The sequence below is a fragment of the Lepidochelys olivacea genome (assembly GCF_965140295.1).
Source record: "Lepidochelys olivacea isolate rLepOli2 genome assembly, chromosome: 7".
Lineage (NCBI taxonomy): Eukaryota > Metazoa > Chordata > Testudines > Cheloniidae > Lepidochelys > Lepidochelys olivacea.
The window spans coordinates 2,134,819-2,155,410 of NC_140417.1; the positions used below are offsets into that span (position 1 = coordinate 2,134,819).

Sequence of the window (20,592 nt, forward strand, 5' to 3'; positions counted from 1 at the left end):
GAAGATTAGACATTTGCTGTGACTTCATTGCCGGTGTAGTATACCATAGCCTACATGGTTTTAAAGCAGTGTTTAGACACCCTTATAAGTTGGCTGGTGATTTGAAAACAGCCAGTTGGCTTGTGCTGTCACGGAGCTGGGATCAGTTCATATGCTGGATTCAGCTGGAAATGCCGTCTTCCAGCCAAACAGGAACGTATTGTTAAATAAGGCTGGATGTGGGCGTTGTTCTGACTTCAGCACACTGTTAATCCATCTTCTTTGGGAGACAGCCTTCCATTTCCAGAACTTCCGGCCAGCCGTCATATTTGTTTTTTGCCGCTTCATTTTTTAAGTGCTTTGGAGGGGGAAAAATGAAATAAAGCAGAGGGTTTGGCAAGGGCAGAAGTGAATGTCAGATTTACAAGACGACAGATAATCAGTATAATGTGGGTATAATGTCATCTCCCCTGCATGCATTGTCAGCACGGCTTGGAACATGGATGTTCAGCCCTGCAGCACAGAGCTCTACCGCTTGAGCTAAAGGAGAAGCTCCATTAGCTGGTAGTGGTAGTAGGCTGTTGTCCTTTAGTGGACCTGCCATTTAGTTAGTGAATTGTATATGCAAGATGAAAGGTACATTTTCAGCAGACAGTGCAGAAAGTTCAGGTGCTTACCACTTAGGGTATAAAGGTTATGCCATTACAGAATTATCAACCCAGTTCTGACTCTATACATTTTTGACCACACATGCAAAAGCAGCACCAGTGTGTGCTGGAAGGAGCAGAGGTGGTTCCAGGCTCCCATCTGCCAATGCAGACTGTCTGTCCGGGAGCAGCACAAGACTGCATGGAGAGGGGAATACATAGGAGACAGTCATGTCTTGGGGCACACAGGACATGTCTCTGCTGCTGCACAGTTGCGGTCACTGGGAGGCCTGTGCAGTGGCTTCTCAATTGGTGGCTTTGGAGAAAGCTGGAATTAGGACAGAAGCATTTTGCCTCACACGTTCTCTATGGCCCAGGCTTCTCCAGTGCACGTGTGTGAAGAGTGCCCCACTGGAGGTCAGCCCTGTGCAGCGTCTCAGTGTGGGGCACAGGAACTGGGCTGCAGAAGGGGACATTCGATTTGTCCGTTTGCATGCGAGGCCTGGCAGGTTCCTCCAGTTCCGTGCGGCTGTACAGCAGTGCAAGGGAACAGAGGGCAAGCTTTGGATTTGCCTGTGTGTGCCACATGGTCTCGCTGAACTATGGCCAGAGCCAGGCACTTGCCAGGCTTTTAAAAAAAAAAAAAAAGAATTTGTCCGAGTCAAACGAATACCTGCAGGAGACAGGACAGCCTGAATGGTAGCAGCTCAGGCAGAAGTGGCCCTACTACTAACCAAGGCCACAGGCTTCCTCTTGGGGGAGAGGGGAAAATACCTGTTCATAGGGGCTTTTATCCTTGAGCCCTTTTGCACCCACGAAAGTCCAGTTGTCTCGGAAGGCCAGCTTGCTCGCGTGGCTACTTCCCAGGTTGGTGAGTAACGTCCGTGCTTCATCGTTCAGCCTAGGAGAAAAAGGGAAAACAGGAGAGCTGGGTAGCAGCTCCCTCATCCTCTCAAGGGAAGCCTGCACTGCCGTTCCAGCCAGGTTCCGGATCGGTGCGACGCGCTCACCAGCATAGTGCTGAGTCTTCCCATTGGGCATTACGCAACTTGACAAACAGCTGTCACCTATTTGTTCTTTCATCTTCTCCTCTGGGGGAGAAGTGTGTGCAGGGGAGTGCTGGCTTTGGAGTTTTTAAAACCATATCATTATAATTTTTATAATAATTGGGTAATGTACCTGTTGTGATATGTTTGGTATAGATGGCAGGTCAAAGAAATGTGCCTTGCACTTGGGGAAGAAGGTGGGGAGGTTCGTGATGGTCCAGAGCTCCTGGGGGACATTCAGTGCAGCTTCCTGAGCACTGGTGTAATGCGTAACGTGTTCTCCGTCTGACACATGGTGATTGGCAAGCAGACAGCTGCATTCTGCATCGTCTGAGGTTTCTGAATGGTCTCAAGGGGTAGCTCCCTGTAGAGCACATTATCTTAATCCAGTTTTGATTGCAATGCAAGGACTGTCTGTATGGACTTGGGGTCTGATCCTGCTCCCCCAGAACCGAATGAGAGATTTGCCATTGACTTTGTGGGTGAAGGACTGGCCCTTGGAAATCAAACATCACTTCCTTGGATTATACTTACTTTGTTGCTGGATCATCGTAGGAGGCAACTATCACTATAGTGCCACTTTGGATTGCTTTCAGGAAGTCCAGTAACAGATTGATATCTGGTAAAGAAAAGAAAATCAACGGAAACATTCTGCTAAAAGACCTGGTACCCAGCCACAACCAGTTTCCCAACAGATGTTGCACAGGGATAGTGGCTCAGCATAAGCACTACGTCCTTCAGTCCTGGGAGAGTCCTCAGCGTGAATTGCAGAGGAGAATTTCACCCATAGAGTACAACAGCATTTTCCAAGTCAGACTGAATTTGCAGCACACTGACGTTAAGAGAACAGACCTGTTTCAGACGATAGACAGCAATGTAACTTCTACACAATTACACTTGCCTGGCATAACATGCATACTGGTTTCATTTAATCATGCTTTATGTTAGAAAAAAACTGCACAGAGATCTTACTGCAATGAACTTTAAATTATTTCACTAGCTACTCGGATACTGAGGTCCTGACCGTATGGAAAGGCTATGGTTTTTGAAAGATGGTGTCTGTCTTCCATTAATAATTTCCTTTCCAATTATTCTCCTTTGGGTTTCCCTGGTGAGCCAAATGAGCCCATTTCTGTAAAGTATTATTTATAGCTTTCCTATCCAACATGGTTTAAATCAAAGTTCATCACACAGCATCATTTAGGCTAATTAATAAAATACCTCCTTGCTGATCAATCAGCCAAAAGCGATTGGGCTAAACTCATTAGGATCAAAGACAACTGCCACCTCACATACCCACTGGGCTGTTCCATGGAGTGGCTTAATGACCGGGCCTCAGATACACAACAACTGTGCATAGAATGTTCTGCCTCGGGGAGAACTGTTCAGCTGAAAATTAATTTCTCCACATTTTGGCGTAGGATCGGAGCAGGTGCCGAATGCCCCCTCAGCACCTTTTAACTTCAATGGGTTCGAAGGCAGTCCCCAATTTGCAGACGGTCCCTTGCACTTTGCAGGATTGGGCCCTTTGCACCATGTGCAGAGTTAATTTTTCCCACGGCCATGGTATGGAAAGCCGTCTTTGCCAGCAAAACTAGTGGAAGCAGGTATCAGGCATCTATTATTAATGTTTGCTCAGTAACGATGGAATTCCATTTCACTAGCATGAGTCTGGTGGGAGCAATGGAAATGAAGATTAATGGCACATGGAACTAAACGCATAGCTCGGGATCCTGATCCTGCAATCGGATACACCTAGGTGCAACGGTCTGATCCAAGTGCATGTTTGCAGCCCTAGTTAGCTACATAAAATTGGATGCAGATTAGCTAGCACTTTGAGACTCCATTGCAGCCGTTACCGGTACCCACTGAAGTCACTTGAGATTCTTCAGTGTAAGGCTCTGTCTAGGGACCTGCGGAGAACTGCAGCTTCTGGACTGACAATGCCTGGGGCAATGACAATGACAATGCTGCGCAGCAAACGTTCAGCCGGTGCACAGCCACCGCCGGGGTAGGAGGGCATAAAGAGCTCTTGGGCAGAACGGGTCTAATCCTGTACACGGCTGAGCACCCAGACGTCCAGGACGGCTGAGGGTGCTTTGCAGCTCACAGGAAACACTGAGCCCTTAGCCCCGGAAAGCGACAGTCATCCTGTGCAGAAGGCCCGAAACAAGCCCTAAGAGCCAGTTAAGCCCCTCTGAGGGCTCGAGTGGTTCCTGAGCCTAGCACTGCCTCCCCGCACAGGTGAATTGCACTTGCAGAGCGTAAGTGACTTGTACCTCTGTTCTTTCCACATCGGTTTCAAATTAAACATCTAGGGCCACATCCTCAGCTGGTGTAACCTGGTGTATCTCCACTGTTGTTAACAGTCCCACGCTGATTGACACCAGCTGAGGGTCTGGCCCCGCAGTGCCCAATCCTGCCCTCTGCTGCCTGCAATAGGGTAGCAGAGGTGTACCCGCATGCAGAATTTGGCCTCTTGGATACTGGCAGGTGGAATAATCATGCTGGAAAGCCAAGAGTGCGATGGTAGTTAAGGCATTTCCCCCTATCAGACTGCAGGTTGGAGGGTTCTCTGGCTGGAAGACACTGAGCAATGACATTCCTAATGGAGAACAGCTCCATGGAGATCCTTGGGGAGTTCAGCATACAACCTACGGATGAGCTTTCTTACAGAGCTAACACCACGTACTCTGCACTTTGTGATCGGCCAACTGCTAGATACATGTTTCAGAAGGGCTGGCATCTGGGCACTGTAGTATCTACATGACACAAAACGTGGGCCCAGTACTGTCCTGTTCACTCACAAGAGGCATCCCATTAAAACCTGCAGAATAATTAATGTGAGCAGAGCGAGGGGGATTTCTATAGGAAGATAAAGACTGTTTTTTAAAAACATGCTTTTAGATGGATGTGATTAATGCAGAAAGCGACTTAGCATCTATACATTGAATCTGTAATTTACTCTGTGATAGGAGGGGAAGAAAAGAAGCTACATAAAACAAGATTGCCAAACCCCAGTGTTCAGAAACCATGAGTCAGGTCTCATTGGTTTAATAATCACAATACTTCAAAAATAATAAATATGGATCTTTTTATGCGCCTTGTTTATTGAGACATTAGGGGGCACGTTTTCAAGCTTTTCTCCACAGCCATGAGGGCCAGAAATGTCCTTTTTTAAAAAAAATATAAAACCCAAGAGTCTCATTTAATAACATGATTCCAGGAGTAGGGGCTTAAGGAAAACACCAAACAGAAATAGCAAGAGTTGGCAGCACTGCTTAGGTCCATTTCATTTTACTAGTGAGTAAACAGACGAGAAGGTAGAAGGAGCTAGTTATCAATACTGCTTGCAATTCTCTGGATCTTACTATAAAAGTGAAGTGCTGGTAGATGCTGAGTGTTTAGGGAAAGCAAAGCCCTACCTCCAGAATACATGTCGAAGACGTCGGTTTTCATGAGCTGGCCATTTGTTCCTAAAGTGGGAAATGAAATAGCGCAATTACTTTCGAAACTGTAAGCTTTGTGACAGAAATGCATTGTTTAGTCCTTCTGTTCAGCTCACGCATCCAGGGGAATATGTGCAGAATTGCTCCTTGGTGCAATCCTGCACTTTGTAGAGGGCACGGTGCCTATGACTGGAACTATGGGATTAGTACAACGATCTAGTAGTGGGGAAAGGATCTAGTGCTGTTGAATGAGCGGAGCTGCTAAAATAAGTGACACCAGGCTGAATGGCCATCAGTTCATTTTAGGTCCCAGTCCAGCAAAAGGGACCAACTAGAACAGATCCTTGTGCCACCAGCAGAGGAGGCTCAATGGAGCTCCAGAATGGTCTGAGCTGGTGGATCTGATTGCAGGATTGGGACCATAATGTGGAATGAAAACATTAAATCAGGCAATGGCAGCACCCCCCGATCCCAGGGAAAGGGGCCCGAGCTGCCAAAGAGAGAAATGACACCAGCAGAAGGAAAGCGTGGAGTGCTGATCTCACACAATTCCGTAATGAAAAGCTCAATGTGGATTGTCCCAGGCCTGTGTGAGCTATTCCTAGGAATTCCTGAGTGCTAAATTCACACTCCACAGAGTCCGTCAATCTGCAGCGATGCTGCTGATAAATGACAGTGAAGGTTTTCATTCTAAAAAGAGCAGAGTACGTTGGAGGAATGCAAGGTTCCCTAAGACCAACCCCCTACGTTAAACCCTTGGCCTCCTCAGTGGACCCACTTCGGCTCTGACACCCATGCAGCCTCCTGACATCTGTGGGGCTAGGTGGATGTGTGGGCAGATTTTGACAATCTGTGGTGTCTGTAGCTAGGCTCAGGAGCAGCTGGGGTGTCTCCATCTCTGTCTTTATCACACCGCTGCCCACTCTCCCAGTCGGGCAGGAGCAAACTAGAATTGGCAGGAACTGAACGCTCTTGGACAGTCTCACGCCATGCCCCTTGGAGACTCCAGAGGCTGCCCGCTAACCTGCTCGGTGCATTGGAGTGCCGAGGTGTGACACGCAGGTGGCAGGCTGTGCAGTCACTGATAATATCATCCCATGCTGATGGGGAGGTCCATTCACTGTTAGATCTCTCTGCCTGGGTCTGCGGGATGCAGGGGAAGGGCCCGGGAGTCTCCTCCCCCCACTTCTGATGCAGCAGGGGGCTGGGCACAGTCTGTTTGGGGACGGGAGACTCTGGAGCAGCTGCGCGTCAACAGCACTCCCAGCCTCCCCAGTGCGGGAGGAGAGGGGAGGGCCACGAGCTCACATCTCCATCCACATGGCCCGGGGGCAGGAGGAGAGGAAGAAGGGTAGGCTGTGGGCAGTCAAAGGCGTGTGCAAATGTCCCTCTCCTGGGCACTCCCCTGGCATCCCAGGCCAGCCAATCAGATGTGTTAGCCAGGATCCCGTGAGGGGTCCCCAGGGCAGGTCAGCCCTGCTGCTCCCTCAGACACCGGCTGCATTGGTTTCCAGCACAGGAGAATGCTACTCAGTGCCCGAACCTCACAGTGTAACGTAACTCTGGTCCTACTGACCTGTGCTGGGCTGGGACAACAGACCAGCTCTTCCCAAGTGGTGGTCTCCTGCCGGCGGCCGTGCCTTGCCCTGCTTGCCATGGGCCACCCTGTCCCCATTAAACGCCCAGCCTAGCCACCAGAACAAGGGGAGTGGTTGTGAGCCACATAGCGGCCGTACTGGAAATGGTCTTTCCTTAAGAACATAAGAACGGCCATATTGGGTCAGACCAAAGGTCCATCTAGCCCAGTAACCTGTCTTCTGATAGTGAGTAATGCCAGGTGCCCCAGAGGGAATGAACAGAACAGGTAATCATCCAGTGATCCATCCCCTCGCCCATTCCCAGCTTCTGGTAAACAGAGGCTAGGGACACCATCCCTGCCCATCCTGGCTAGTAGCCATTGATGGACCTATCCTCCATGAACTTATCTAGTTCTTTTTTTGAACGCTGTTATAGTCCTGGCCTTCACAACCTCCTCTGGCAAGGAGTTCTACAGGTTGACTGTGTGTTGTGTGAAGAAATTCTTCCTTTTGTTTGTTTTAAACGTGCTGCCTATTCATTTCATTGGGTGACCCCTAGTTCTTGTGTTATCAGAAGGAGTAAATAACACATCCTTATTTACTTTCTCCACACCAGGCATGATTTTATAGATCTTGTCATATCCCCCCTTAGTTGTCTCTTTTCCAAGCTGAAAAGTCCCAATCTTATTAATCTCTCCTCATATGGCGACGCTCCATACCCCTAATAATTTTTGTTGCCCTTTTCTGAACCTTTTCTAATTCCAATATATATTCTTAGAGACGGGGCAACCACATCTGCAAGCAGTATTCAAGATGTGGGCATACCATGGATTTCTATAGAGGCAATATGATATTTTCTGTCTTATTATCTATCCCTTTCTTAATGATTCCCAACACTCTGTTAGCTTTTTTGATGGCCTCTGCAAATTGAGTGGATGTTTCCAGAGAACTATCCACAATGACTCCAAGATGTCTCTTGAGTGGTAACAGCTAATTTAGACCCCATCACTTCATATGTATAGTTGGGATTCTGTTTTCTGATGTGCATTACTTTGCATTTATCAACATTGAATTTCATCACCCTAAGGGGTGCCATGTTATGTCCATTTTGTTGCCATCACCCAGTTTTGTGAGATCCCTTTGTAACTCTTCACAGTCTGCTTTGGACTTAACTATCTTGAGTAGTTTTGTATCATCTGTAAATTTTGCCCCCTCACTGTTTACCCTTTTTCCAGATAATTTATGAATATGTTGAATAGGACTGGTCCCAGTACAGACTCCTGGGGGACACCACTATTTAACTCTGTCTATTCTGAAAACTGACCATTTATTCCTACCCTTTGTTTCCTATCTTTTAACCAGTTACTAATCCATGAGAGAACCTTCCCTCTTATCCCATGACAGCTTACTTTGCTTAAGAGCCTTTGGTGAGGGACTTTGTCAAAGGCTTTCTGAAAATCTAAGTAGACTACATCCACTGGATCCCTCTGATCCACATGCTTGTTGACCCCCTCAAAGAATTCTAGTAGATTGGTGAGGCATGATTTCCCTTTACAAAAACCATATTGATTCTTTCCCAACAAATTATGTTCATTATGTTCACTGCCATAGTATGGAAAGCCGTCTTTGCCAGCAAAACCAATGGAAGCAGGCATCTATTATTAATGTTTGCTCAGTAACTATGGAATTCCATTTCACTAGCATGAGTTTTGTGGGAGCAATGGAAATGAAGATTAATGGCACATGGAACTAAACGCATAGCTCAGAATCCTGATCCTGCAATCGGATACACCTAGGTGCACCCCGGGCCCCTTTCACTGCTGCATTACCCTCGTCTCCTGCCTGCACAGCTGCACTAGTTGCAATAGAACCACCCGGGCAGAGTAACAGTGGGGCCCCTGGGGTCTCTCTTTCTACCGGAGACGTTCTCTGATAATCGGCCTTTTGTCAGATTGACTTCAAGCTGCCAAGCTGAGCTCCCATTGCGGGGGCATGGCAGCTCCTTCATGCCGGAGCTGGGCCCTTTCCCTGAAATGCCGACCAGAGAATTCAGTTCTCGGGTTAAGGATGCCAGTGAGCAGAGAGACAAAGCTACAGTGTCTTTTATCATCTGTCCCAGTGGCTTATGCCCCAGCTCCTGCTAAATGGGTTCCTAAGGGGTGCCATGTTATGTCCAGCAGTAGGAGAGACTCAGAGCAAACCTACTGATACTTGACCGCCTTCCATTAACTCTGCCAGGGCACAGCTTGCTGAGCCTGCTTTCCTCCCTGTGGGGGAGCTACCTGGTTAAAGCTCTGTGCTTTTTGTGGGGATTGCTATTTAAACCCTGAGCTGTGTTAACACCCATTGAGCTCTGAACCTCCCAGCTATTTTCTCATTGCCACCTTATCTTTCTGGAGACCGGCAGGATGAGGGACTTGGCTCTGTTCAGTGCCCAGCCAGCAGTGTCAGTCTGTGTTTCTGGGGCCTGTGCCAAATTCGGCATCGGGCCAGTGATTTTGCTCACTCTGGGAAACTCAGCAGGGGGTGCTGGGACTAACAGGGAGAGTACAAAGAAAAGTTAAATGACGAGGGAGGTTTACTCCAGGAATCAATATGTTTTTGGTCAGCAGCCAATAAGAGGCCAAACCCTGAGGTCCCTGCTCCAGCAAGACTAGATGAAAATGGAGTGAATGCTGTTCAACAGGAGTTTGCCCGACTAAGGACTTCCAGAGTGGGCCCAATAATGCTACTTAATGCTCTGCAATGCAAGAGTCAGATCTTCACCTGGTGTGAGCTAAAGTCACTGGACCTGGGCTGACCTCCACTAACTGGGATCTGGCCCTCTATTTGCTGGGCAAGCATTAGTTAATTGAGAGACAGCCGACTCATAATTAAATAGGTAACTAGCTATAAACCTAGAGCCCAAGGAGTCATTACTGATCAGTTACTCATGGAGGTGAGCAGCTGCCCAAATGCATCAAAATGGCTGGGGCTGCAGCCCTGCAGTCGGTGCGGGACAGGGCACCCTGTGTAAAAAGGAGAATGATTCCCACTCCGAGAACTCACCGTTTACTAGTGCGATGTTTAACCCTCTGCCAACGTTGCTCTTCACGCCACTCATGATACTGGAAATAAAGCGCAGAGAATAAAATGGCAAGTAGCATCATCCTAGCAATGTCCGTGCAAAGGAAAGAGCCCAGCATGGCCATTTGAAAAGGGCATCCGCAGGGTTTGGTTTAGGCCAGCTGCAATGTCCATGAACACAGCAGCAGGGAGACCTGTTTTCAAAAGGGTTTCAACCCCATTTGTGCCTGTGCCCATCACCATTGCTACGCAGCAGGCTTTCTTCTCCTGTTCTGTGAGCAGGTGCCGTCCCCAGGTTCCCCCCACACACAGCCCACATACTATGTAGGGTCCAAACTTGTCCCTTGCCTAAGTCTGCTTTTGTCAAGCAAAGAAATTAACAACATGACAAAGAGCGGCTGAATCCCTCTCCCCAGGCTTGGCTGCTGCTAAGGTTCCTCCCTCACGGCTGCTCAGCCAACCCCTCCAAGTCCTCTCCCGAGAGAGTCCTTCCTACCTCCAGTGTAACATGGTGTTTTGGTGTGCTACTTCAGTACTTACATCGTATTTTCAAAGCACATCGAAGGCCCAACAACATTGGCTGCTCCACTCATGACTTTAAAGGCAAATGAGTTTTCGGGACAACTTTTTTGGTTACCACACTTGTTTCGTGGGGGTTGGGTCTCTGAAGGGAATGAAGAGCAGACTGTAAATTGCACTGCATTGCACAGGCAGCCTGTGAGGGTTTTCAATACATGGGCCAAATCCTGAGGGGACTGACTCAGTTTCTCTAGACACCAGAGGGAGTTTGCATCTAACCTGAGCAGAGATTTCAGTGTTTGGGGCACTGGGTGAAATTCATCCCTGCACAGTTGTGTGTGTGTGTGTGGGGGGGGGGCGGGGGGAGGGCGGGGGGAGGGCGGGGTATCACCTTGGCAGAGCACCACACGAGTTTATTGTTCTGATATTGGCATGCAACCATTCTGGGCAGAAAAGGGAGTCTGAAATAACTGCAGCATCTCTCAGGAAAGAGACGGACTGGGGTAAGCTCCAGTAGCCAGTGAAATGGAAGTTGCTGAGCAAAAGGCTCATTTAGCCGAGTCCCTTGAAAGTTTAACGAGGAATCAGTGTATCAGTGGAGGGGGTGAATCAGGCAGGGCCTGGCGCAGGCGTGTGTGATGCTGGTTCAGAGTGAATCGTTTGCCATCGCTAGCAGAGTGCAGCGTCCAGAAGGGGTTTGTCCCGCCCCAGTCAGCGGCTGTCTCAGCAGGCAGGTGAGTCCCAGACACAGCATCCATCGAGTGGAGACTGCTGCTCTCACTGCGTGCAGTCGCACCTGGGACCCTCGTCTAACTTCCGGCATCGCATGGGCCGGAGAACCTCGCCCAGTGATTCCTGCATCCAGCCCAGCACCTCGCTGTGAGCCACAGCGCATCTTTCGGAAAGACACCGAGCCTCAAGCTGGCGTGCTTGGGAAGGCTCGCCTTGGAGGGGGCCGCTTGACATCAATACGGGGGGGGGGGCAGAACTGGGGCTTTGGTGTGACTCTCTGACAACAAGTCAGGCCCCAGGGATGAACTCCTGGCCCCACAGGAGTCACCAGTAAAACTCCCAGGCACTTCAGCGGGGCAGGATTTCACCCCTTGCCTCCCTCGTTCTGCCAGCACTTCTCAGAGCTCCATGCGGCTTCGGCATGGTACAAGTGACATGAGAACGGTATACTCACTGGGCAGGTCGGGGGCGGCACCTGGAGAGACACAAACAACAGCATTACACTTCTGAGACATCCTGCCCTTTTGCCGAGCCGAACGAGAGACTGGGCAGCAAAGGAAGTGATTGGAGGAGGAAGGCGGGTGTCTGGCTAAACAAGCCTAACCCACCGTTCTGGATTAACGGGGTCGGCTGGGGAGACCCACCGCTTCATAGAAATACATACATGAGTCTAAATGAGAAAAGATGATTTATCATGGACTAACTGACCGGGCGCCATGGATGCAGAGCCAGTAAGCGCAGGGGCAAACATCTATGCCCCAAGCCGGAACATCTACACAGCTCTTTATAGCCCTGCAATGCCAGTCCCACAAGCCCCAGTCAGTGGACCCAGGCTCTGAGACTTGCTGTCACAGGTCTTTTTCTGCTGTGTGGACATACCCTGTGTGCCTAGCCCATGGCCCAGGGCCCCATGTGGGCATTAAATGGCGCAGAGTTGGAGGACTTGGTGAAGGTGAGCTAATTGGGCAAGCAGGATGGAGAGTACGCTGCCCATGCAGACCCACTGCAGAGATGGATGCGAGATCTTACGGTGCTATTCCCGTGCCCTGAGTAAATGGGTTCTGTGGAGGGGATATTGGGCAGAATACCCCATCCCACCAGAGGCAGGACCACGAGAGCTGATAGGATCAGTATTGCCACAAATGACACATCCCATGGAGCCACCTATTTCCTCCCAGGGGAAGCCTTGGATGTATTCCAGGCTGGCCCCAGCAGTCCTGGTAAATCACCGTACCCAGCCAGCTCCGCAGACTGACGACCTTCCAGCCGGTGTTGAAGTACGTCTGTACAAAGAGCCAGGCGGTGCCCAGTGAGAACATCACAGTCGCTATCCGGATCAGCCCTGCAATGGGAGAGAGAGACAAGCGTGGTAAGTCGCAGCGCTCTGGAGAGTGGAGCAGCTCGGCCCCTGAGCTCATTTCCCGCCACTTGCCAGGGACCACGGGTCACTCTCAGAGAAGGACGCAAGTTCCTGGCAGAATTCTCCTCCGACCTATGGAGAAGTAAAACGTGACTCTCTTTTTTTAGCTGCCCGAGAGCCCCCCTGCAGTCGGAGCCATGGGGGCAGACCCCTGCCCCCACACAGAGCCCCTTTGATGTGGCCCTGCACTGGTGCAGACATCCACCCCCGTGGAGCCGGGGCCCAAGTAATTACCAGCATTGGGGTTAGGTAGGCCATCAGCGCCAACCCTGTGCCTGTTGTTTGGCTGTGCTTGCCCTCCACGTCCCCGGCCCTAGAGCACAATGCTGCACAGGGCTAGCCAAGCAGCGTTCATCAGCCAGTTCCCATGCAGCTGCAGAGGGAGAAGGCAAGAGAAGAGACAACCAATACCCCTGACAGCTGCGTGGGGAAAAGAGCAGGTACTGCCAGATCCCCTATGGCGGAGGGGCAGGAAGGCGGGGAAGGGAGTTCTGCTCATCCCCCCTGAGGCGAAGGGATGGGGGTGCTGTAAAGGTGGGGTTCTCCGGCAACAGCAACGTCACTATATGTGGGTTCCACTTAGCTATGAGCCCGAACCGCAACGCCTAGAGCCAACCCTCTTCAGAGCTCAGGGGTGTTTGGAGCTTGGGGCACGGCCCTCGCTGGCTCTAGTGGGTTTGCTTAATGGGGCCTGCATGCAGCAAGAGATTGAGTGGTAAGAGCACGAGACTGGGAGTCACGTTCTGCCACTGGCCTACTGTGCGACTCTGGGCTAGCCGCTTGGCCTACCTGTGCCTCAGTTTCCCATTCTTACATACAAATAATATGGGCCTCATGGGGCTTAGCCTGAGTTACTGGGGCTGGGTTCGATGTGCTGGGTGGAGCTGCTGGTTTGTGCTATGCAGGAGGTCAGTCTAGAGCAGTGCTTCTCAAGCTATCGGATGTGGGGGACTGGCAATTTTTCCCCAATGTGCACGCAGACCAGCAGCTGATGGCTCGCGGACCGGCACCGGTCTGCGGACCACCACTTTGAGTAGCACTGGTCTAGATCATCATAATGTTTCTTCTGGCCTTAAAAATCTTTGGCTCTATTAATGAATGTTTCTATAGTGCTTTGAGGTCTGTGGGCAAAAGATGCTACATAACTGCAAAGCATCTCTGAGGCGTTCAAAAGCCATGTAAATCCAAGTCTTTTTTGAGTTCCCAGAGCTGGGAGCCTCCTGACTTCCCCACCTAGTGACTAGCTCCCGTTGAACAGCTGTTAATGTAAATCTGATTGGTGTTTGGTTTTAAAGCAACGGTCAGTGGAGCACAATGCTCTTTCCCTGCCTTGGAAACATGATTGGAGAAAACATTTATATTGCATGTGAATGGCTCTTATGGAACCAAGAACCTCTCCACAGTCATCTCTTCCCCAGGCTGGAGGGATTTCACTGGAAAAAAGACAATAGGCTGAACTGTATAAAAGTTCTTCAGAAAAAGGCTGCACACTTATTGACACGTCGATCCTTTCCTACCACTCTGGCTGGACGCGGTAATTTAGAGGTCTTCATGCGAATGAGAAACAGGCCCAAAGAATAGGAACAAAGAGCATTTTTTATAATCATTATAAAAGAAATATCCTCTTGCCTCTTACCTGTCAACCTCATTGTAGCGCTCAGGTACAGTGGAATCTGGGCTGTAATCAAAGATCACAGGTCAACCTGCTGAAACAGAAAAAATATCTTGAAATGTAACTGTCCTCCAGCAAACCCAGGTAAGCGGTAGATTAAAGAGCTTACTTGCTGCGTAATGCTGCTAGAGCACCACAGAAGTATCCCATTTTACATATTTATCCCCAGACTGGATTTAGCTGCCATGGCTCTTGTAGAGCTAGTATAAGTCATTTTTACAATTTTCAGAATTTTTTATAATTTTGGGTCCAATTGTATGACACCAGCAGACATTGTTTTAAACTTACTTCATTTTTAAGACCACCCTTGGCTACTCACCACTTATTCTTTGGACCCACCAGTAATGTTTTACGTTCTACTTCAAAATGGATCAATTTTTTTTTCTATCTGTTGCCGATTATAATAAGAATAATGAGTTTTGAAATTACTTGAAAATTGGATAGCATATTCTTTATTACAGAATATTTCAAATCATAGTTTTGTTGCATTTCATAGCTGGATAATGCAAAGCACATTTCTAATCCTAAAGCGTGCTAAGCACCAGGTGGGGACATGGCAAGGCTTGACCTTGACAGGTTAGGGAAAGTTTATTGTCACAAATCAATACCGTCAAAGAAACCACAGTACCCGAATAACTGAAAATAGTAACAAGCAAATGTTACATGCTCATATAGATCTCCATTCTTTGCATCATATATTTGATACTTTTTTTTGGCTACACACCCGAAATGGGAATTATAACTGTAACAGTTATTAAAGTTCATTAGGATAATTTCTAATGTAAATAAAGACACAGGACCAAATTCGATTCTTACGTGCCCTGGGGTGGCACCAGAAGTCTGCCAAGCACTTTGGATTTACAGTGGAGTAAGATCAGCGTTTGTCCTACAGGATGAGAGTTTATCTAGCCTTACTCAGACATAATCCCATTGACTTTTCTGGGAGTTTTGCCTACATAGGGACAGAGCATGGACTATCTGTCTACTCTTATAAGCCCTCACTACCATTCTCTTTGAGCACCTTCAGGCCACAATGAATCGGACTGTCTGACCAAATCTAACCCCTTAGCAGTGGTAAAAGGAAGCGGGAAAGGGGACATTTACCTCCTGTGCTGCTGCCTATCCCCAGGCTGCTGCTTCTGATCTGACACACACACTGCAGGTGACTGTGGAGGATGGATCCCTTACCGCAGTTCTCGCTTTACCACTTGTGATTGCTCTGGAGCTGGGAGGCTAATTTTAACGGCTCGACACACGCCCCCAGCTCTGCTTAGTTCAGCCTTAAAGGAGCAAATGCTACTTTTGTTAGCTCTTCCTTGGAAAATTTCACACCCGAGCTGTGCTGGGTTCGGTGCTTCCTGCCTGTCGGGCACAGAATGAATGCTGCTGCCAGGCTGCGGTGGAAGGAGAGTGCTTTTTGCTTTTATGTAAAGATGGAAGAAAAAAGATCCTTCCCTCGAGTCTCTCCCTTTTCTCCACTGACCCTCCCATAACCAGATCGACAGGTCATGTAATCACTCGGCCAAAGAGTTAATGGCAAACCATCTCCCGGAGCTTTCTTTTCCTGCTCAGACTCGGACAATAGTTCCATAGTTGTGCAAGGGCTGAGTGTCACTCAGTCCTCAGGCTGGTGCTGCCAGTGTCTCCAGCCCCGCAAAGTGGGTGCGGAGGGGCATGGCCTGGCCCCTCTCTCTGCACCCCACAGAGGGGCATGCATGCCCTGACTGCAAGCCGGTGAGCGCCCAGAGACGCTGTGGCTCCTTGAAGCTCGTTGCCCCTCTGGCCTCCAGCTGGGCGGATGCAGCTCCACTGCCCCCCTCCCAAAGTGGCTGAGCGCCTACAAGTGCCATCCAGCCCTCAGGGCGTGTATGGCATGATTCCGCTTGCATCCCAAAGCGCTTTTTTAAGAGCTGGTGATGCCTCCCAGAAACCAGCCTGTCCAGGACTCCACCCCATGGGCCTTTGCTGCATTCCTGCAGGAGATCAGTGCGGGGCTGGAGTGCCCCACCAATGCATCAGATCCCAGAGAAGGAACTTACGTCTTGCCCAGGGAGAGTGGAGATGAGCTGGAGGGAAAGATATGCCCTGCCTTATTGGCCCAGCAGGTCTGCCAAAGCCAGCAATGAACTCAGACCGCCCGGCCAGCCGAGTGCCTTACCCATAAGACCCTGCATTTAGGATGGGCAAGTTCTTATACTCTTAGCAAATTATTGCCCCTTCTCCCCAAGTCTCTGCTAAGCCAAAGGGTTTCAACCAGATTACAAGGCTGTACTGGTTTTACTTTTACTTCATGCGAATATTGAAGTATGCCAAGGAAGAGTTAATGACCCCGGGCTTACCAGCCCAAGCCATGATGTGGGATAAAAGATTGGCCTTCTTTTCCTTAGCTGCATTTTAAAGGAGCTCCAAAGCTTGCTCTCTGTGTGGTTGCTTCACATCTAGGTTTATTATTAACATGATAAATAGTTGCTAAGCAATGTATTGCCAGTTAGCAGCATCGTGGGTTTTTCTGACCCCAGAAGCCCTTATTTACAAGAGATAATATTCTGGCAGTTAATTTACTCCAGGGAAATATTGTTCATGCCCCAGCCACTGACCTTAATTGTATGAATCAAGGAAAACAGGGGCCAAAGTCAATTTTTTTTCCTTTTCGGCCAGTATTGAGGTTGTAGGTATTTCTCTGGGTTGGCGTGAACGTAAGAGACACATTCCTCTCTACAGCTTCAACGTCCAAGGAAAGAAAAAGTAGGAAATTCCATCCTGACTTGTTTTACTGGAGTCCTGTTATAATGTGAGAAACTAAGAAACTGGAGAACTGCCCCCGTAGATCCATCTCTGATTCCCAGTAAAGGCTAGACAGTGGAGACTGAAGGGACTTTGCCAGATTTTAGCTGGCTGCCTATTCTTAGCATGTCCACAAGATGATCCTTTAGCTGCGGTCCAGCCATTTAGGACCATTTACAATCAGGGGTTCTCAAACTTCATTGCACTGTAACCCCCTTCGGACAACAGAAATACTACACAACCCCAGGAGGGGGGACCGAAGCCTGAACCTGCCTGAGCCCCACCATGCCAGGTCGGGGGGTTGAAGCCGAAGCCCGAGCTCCACTGGTCCCAGGCGGTGGGGCTTGGGCTTCGGCCTGGGCCCCAGCAAGTCTAATGTCAGCCCTGGTGACCCCATTAAAATGGGGTCACGACTCACAGTTTGAGAACCCCGATGCAGAACCTCCTGCATCTTACAGGCAACAAACCTGCAGCCAGTGCTTCCTGCATCCAGCCCAGCAATGTGGGCTTGAACTAGAGCATAGAGATGTCTGAGCCGGATGCTGGAGAATTTGGAATAGAATGACAAAGAACAATTCCTCAGGTTCCCGGCTGGAACTGCCGTTCCCTGACCAAGGGTCAGATTGCTGAAAGCCTGAAACAAACGTCTCAGCCTGTCTTCCGCACCGCTATTAACGTCTGTGTACTTTCACCCAGCCAGTTATCCGGGATCTCGAGCTCCAAGGGCCAAGACTTAACCTCATGAATAATCCTGCCTTTCTCGGGGAGCTGCACTGATTTCAAACGCACCCAGGAGCTGGCTGAGTCAAGCCCTTTGGGCGAAGCGTAAGGGACTTGCAAATGGACAGCTCTAAGGATATCAATGGCAACCACTGTATGTGCGGGGGAGTTACCAGACCAGCCCCTCACCAGAATGGCTCTGTTCGTGGGAGTCCGCCTGCTCTGTCTGCCAGCGGCGATAAACTCGCGCACATGAGAAGAGAACCAGGCCCGCACTGCAGCCGCCAGCCACAGCCAGGCCAGGAAGAAGAAGAGGGGGTTATGGGGCAGGAGCGTCAGCCCGAGCTGCCCAGCTCCTCTCCTGGCTTGGAGACTCCATCCATTGCTCTGGCACTGGGCCCAGCTTTCTGCAGGTCACTGGGCAGGTGGCCCTTTGCTGAGGGGCCAATGGACACCGAGGACTCCCCTGCACTACAGCCTCAGGCCCAGCACGGCCGCGGCTACTTGTCAGCCAGCCAAATGAGGTCCCTGGCAAGCGCATCCTCAGGCTGTAGAGGCTGCGACTCCCTCCTGCTGTGCCTGGGGCAAAGGCATGAGAAAGGAGGAGACCTACAGCCTCCACCTTCTTGTGGCACCACCATGGTCCCCGGCACGCAGCAGAACGAGAGTGGCCGAGAGTCACAGGAATAGCACCTAGGCCTGGCGACTGCTACGGGCACCAGGAACGGCCAGACCTGCTCTGCAGGGCCTCCGCCTCCTTCCGTCTCTGCTGCGGCGCCTCGCTCTCTTCCGACTCCAATTCAGACGAGTCTGGGAACACAGCGTGTGCTTCCTCCACCTTCTGCCTTTCCAAGCTCTGGGCTCCCACCCTGCCCAGCCCCGAGTGCAACACCCGGGACTGAGTCACCAGATCTCCGTGCTCTGCCAGGAGGAGCATGAAGCCAGGGAGTCAGATGGGGGCGGGGAGTGGGGGCTCCACCCTCCCAGAGCATTGCCAGATTTCGGGCCATGCAGCCTTTTCTGCGATGATGTGAGGGAGGGGGTGTTAGGATACAGATATTCAGGCCTGTCTGCAAAGGCCTGTACGCTAAGAATTTAGGGGTATTCTTATCACTTGGCTAGTTAGAGGTATAAAAGAAAGAATCAAAATCACTGTCTGCCGGTGTAAGGTCCTTCTCTTACTGTGACAGTCTGAGGCCCTGTTCTTAGGCTAAGGCCTTTGGCTAAGCAGCAGAGGCAGCCATAAGCTGGGAAGCGACCGGTCACCTCCTCACATCCCAAACCAGTCACATTGAAAGAAGGTGCTATGGGGCTGTTACGAATACAATCCTGTCCTGATAACGCCTATGGCCTCCAGAGAAAGGGAAGTGCCTAGAAGATGTAAAAGGAAATTGAGGTTGATAGTTTTCTGTCTGATAAGAACTCACTTATCAATAGACACAGCTGGGAAACTCTTATGTCTTTATAGATGTAGTTGTGAAATCCCCACTTCTGTATTGTTTTGTCATTATAGTTCCCACTTTGCTATTGTTTATTGGCTCGGTCTCTGTCTGGTTCTGTGATTGTTTCTGTCTGCTGTATAATTAATTTTGCTGGGTGTAAACTAATTAAGGTGATGGGATATAATTGGTTAGCTAATCATGTTACAATATGTTAGGATTGGTTAGTTAAATTTCAGTAGAATGATTGGTTAAGGTATAGCTAGGAATATTACTATATAAATTAGGGGCAAACAGGAAGTAAGTTGGGATTCGAAAATAAGGAAAAAGGAACTTGTATTTAAGCTTGCTGGAAGTTCACCCCAATAAACATCGAATTGTTTGCACCTTCGGACTTCGGGTATTTTTGCTCTCTGTTCATGCGAGAAGGACCAGGGAAGTGGGAGAGTGAAGGAATAAGCTCTCTAACAGGGGATCTCCGTGAGCAGATCCTGTGGAGATTTCCTCTCCCTGCTGTGAGTATTGCCATAAGCCAGGAGGCTGCTGGCACCAGGAACATAAAACAGGGGATGGAAACTTGAAAATCCATGTGCTTGTTTTCACACCACTATCCCTAGCAATGAAAGAAACCAGGAAAGGGAGATACAGAAAATATAAGGATGTAGGATGGAAGGGACCTCCTGGGCCATCAAGTTCAATTCCCTGCTGTCACAGGCAACCTCATCCCATCATCCTCTTCATAAAATTATCAAGCTCCATCTTCAAACAAATTAGGAATTCAGTCAGGGGAAGGAGTGTTTCCAAGAAGGCTTTTTTCCCAGCATTTCCCCTTTGCACTGGCAGCGGCTTCACCCCCAACCAAACCCCATTCTAACTGGCCCCAAATCCCACCTTAACAGGAAGAGAACCACTCCCAGGAAGGCTCTTGCAAAATAATCTACAGAACCAATTGCTTCCTCCCCTTGCCCAGCTTTTATCCATCACACAATGTGTATTCATCTATACTCTTGTTGATTTTGTGGCAGGGTATGCAGAGAGATAAATGGCATATAAGCCAATAAACAGTACATCTTTCAGCAAGTCATTTACTTGTTTGTGCCATTTGTCTCTGATGTAACCCCAAATGAAACTCATTGGATCAAATCTGCCCCGATGAAATCCCCAGCACTTCACTGCAATATCCCAGGGATCATTTCATCCCACTATTTCTGTGATGTTCCCTTTTAATTGTGTGGATTGATTTTGGAAGATCCACTGAAAAGCAATGGAAGAGGAAGCAACTAGCCAGAGAGAGAGTAGAAAGGAAGAAGTTGTGGAAGACGGTGGGGGGTGAAATGTACAGATTGTTTGGCTCAACAATTAAACCCTTTCCAAGAACAAATCTATTTCTTAATAAACATTATCCAGGCAACACTTTTCCTCCTTTACAGGACCCCTGTCAGATACTAACATTAAAGGAAACTCTCTACCTGTTAGATCTTGGATCTTTCGAAGATATTGTTTGCAGCAGTCAGTCCTTAGGAGAGAAATTTCATGAAATGC

The 20,592-nt window shown here is 49.3% G+C and overlaps 1 protein-coding gene across 7 annotated transcripts in view; it reads right to left on the minus strand.

The window, feature by feature from the left end:
- The window catches only part of FAM3D (FAM3 metabolism regulating signaling molecule D), a 69,574-nt gene continuing 48,982 nt past the window's right edge, over positions 1–20,592 (minus strand). For 3 of the 7 annotated variants that reach the window (XM_084635486.1, XM_084635485.1, XM_084635488.1), the window contains 9 exons: positions 14,072–14,141; positions 12,250–12,357; positions 11,470–11,490; positions 10,305–10,428; positions 9,747–9,805; positions 5,098–5,148; positions 2,207–2,291; positions 1,401–1,527; positions 1–337 (listed from right to left, as the gene is read on the minus strand). In XM_084635486.1, the coding sequence (XP_084491612.1) occupies positions 248–337; positions 1,401–1,527; positions 2,207–2,291; positions 5,098–5,148; positions 9,747–9,805; positions 10,305–10,428; positions 11,470–11,490; positions 12,250–12,357; positions 14,072–14,084 (678 nt within the window). In that variant the 5' untranslated portion in view covers positions 14,085–14,141 and the 3' untranslated portion in view covers positions 1–247. Of the gene's footprint in view, positions 338–1,400; positions 1,528–2,206; positions 2,292–5,097; positions 5,149–9,746; positions 9,806–10,304; positions 10,429–11,469; positions 11,491–12,249; positions 12,358–14,071; positions 14,142–15,211; positions 15,451–20,519; positions 20,540–20,592 lie in introns of those variants that run through there. The other 4 variants (XM_084635487.1, XM_084635489.1, XM_084635484.1 and 1 more) reach the window with 4 other exon arrangements.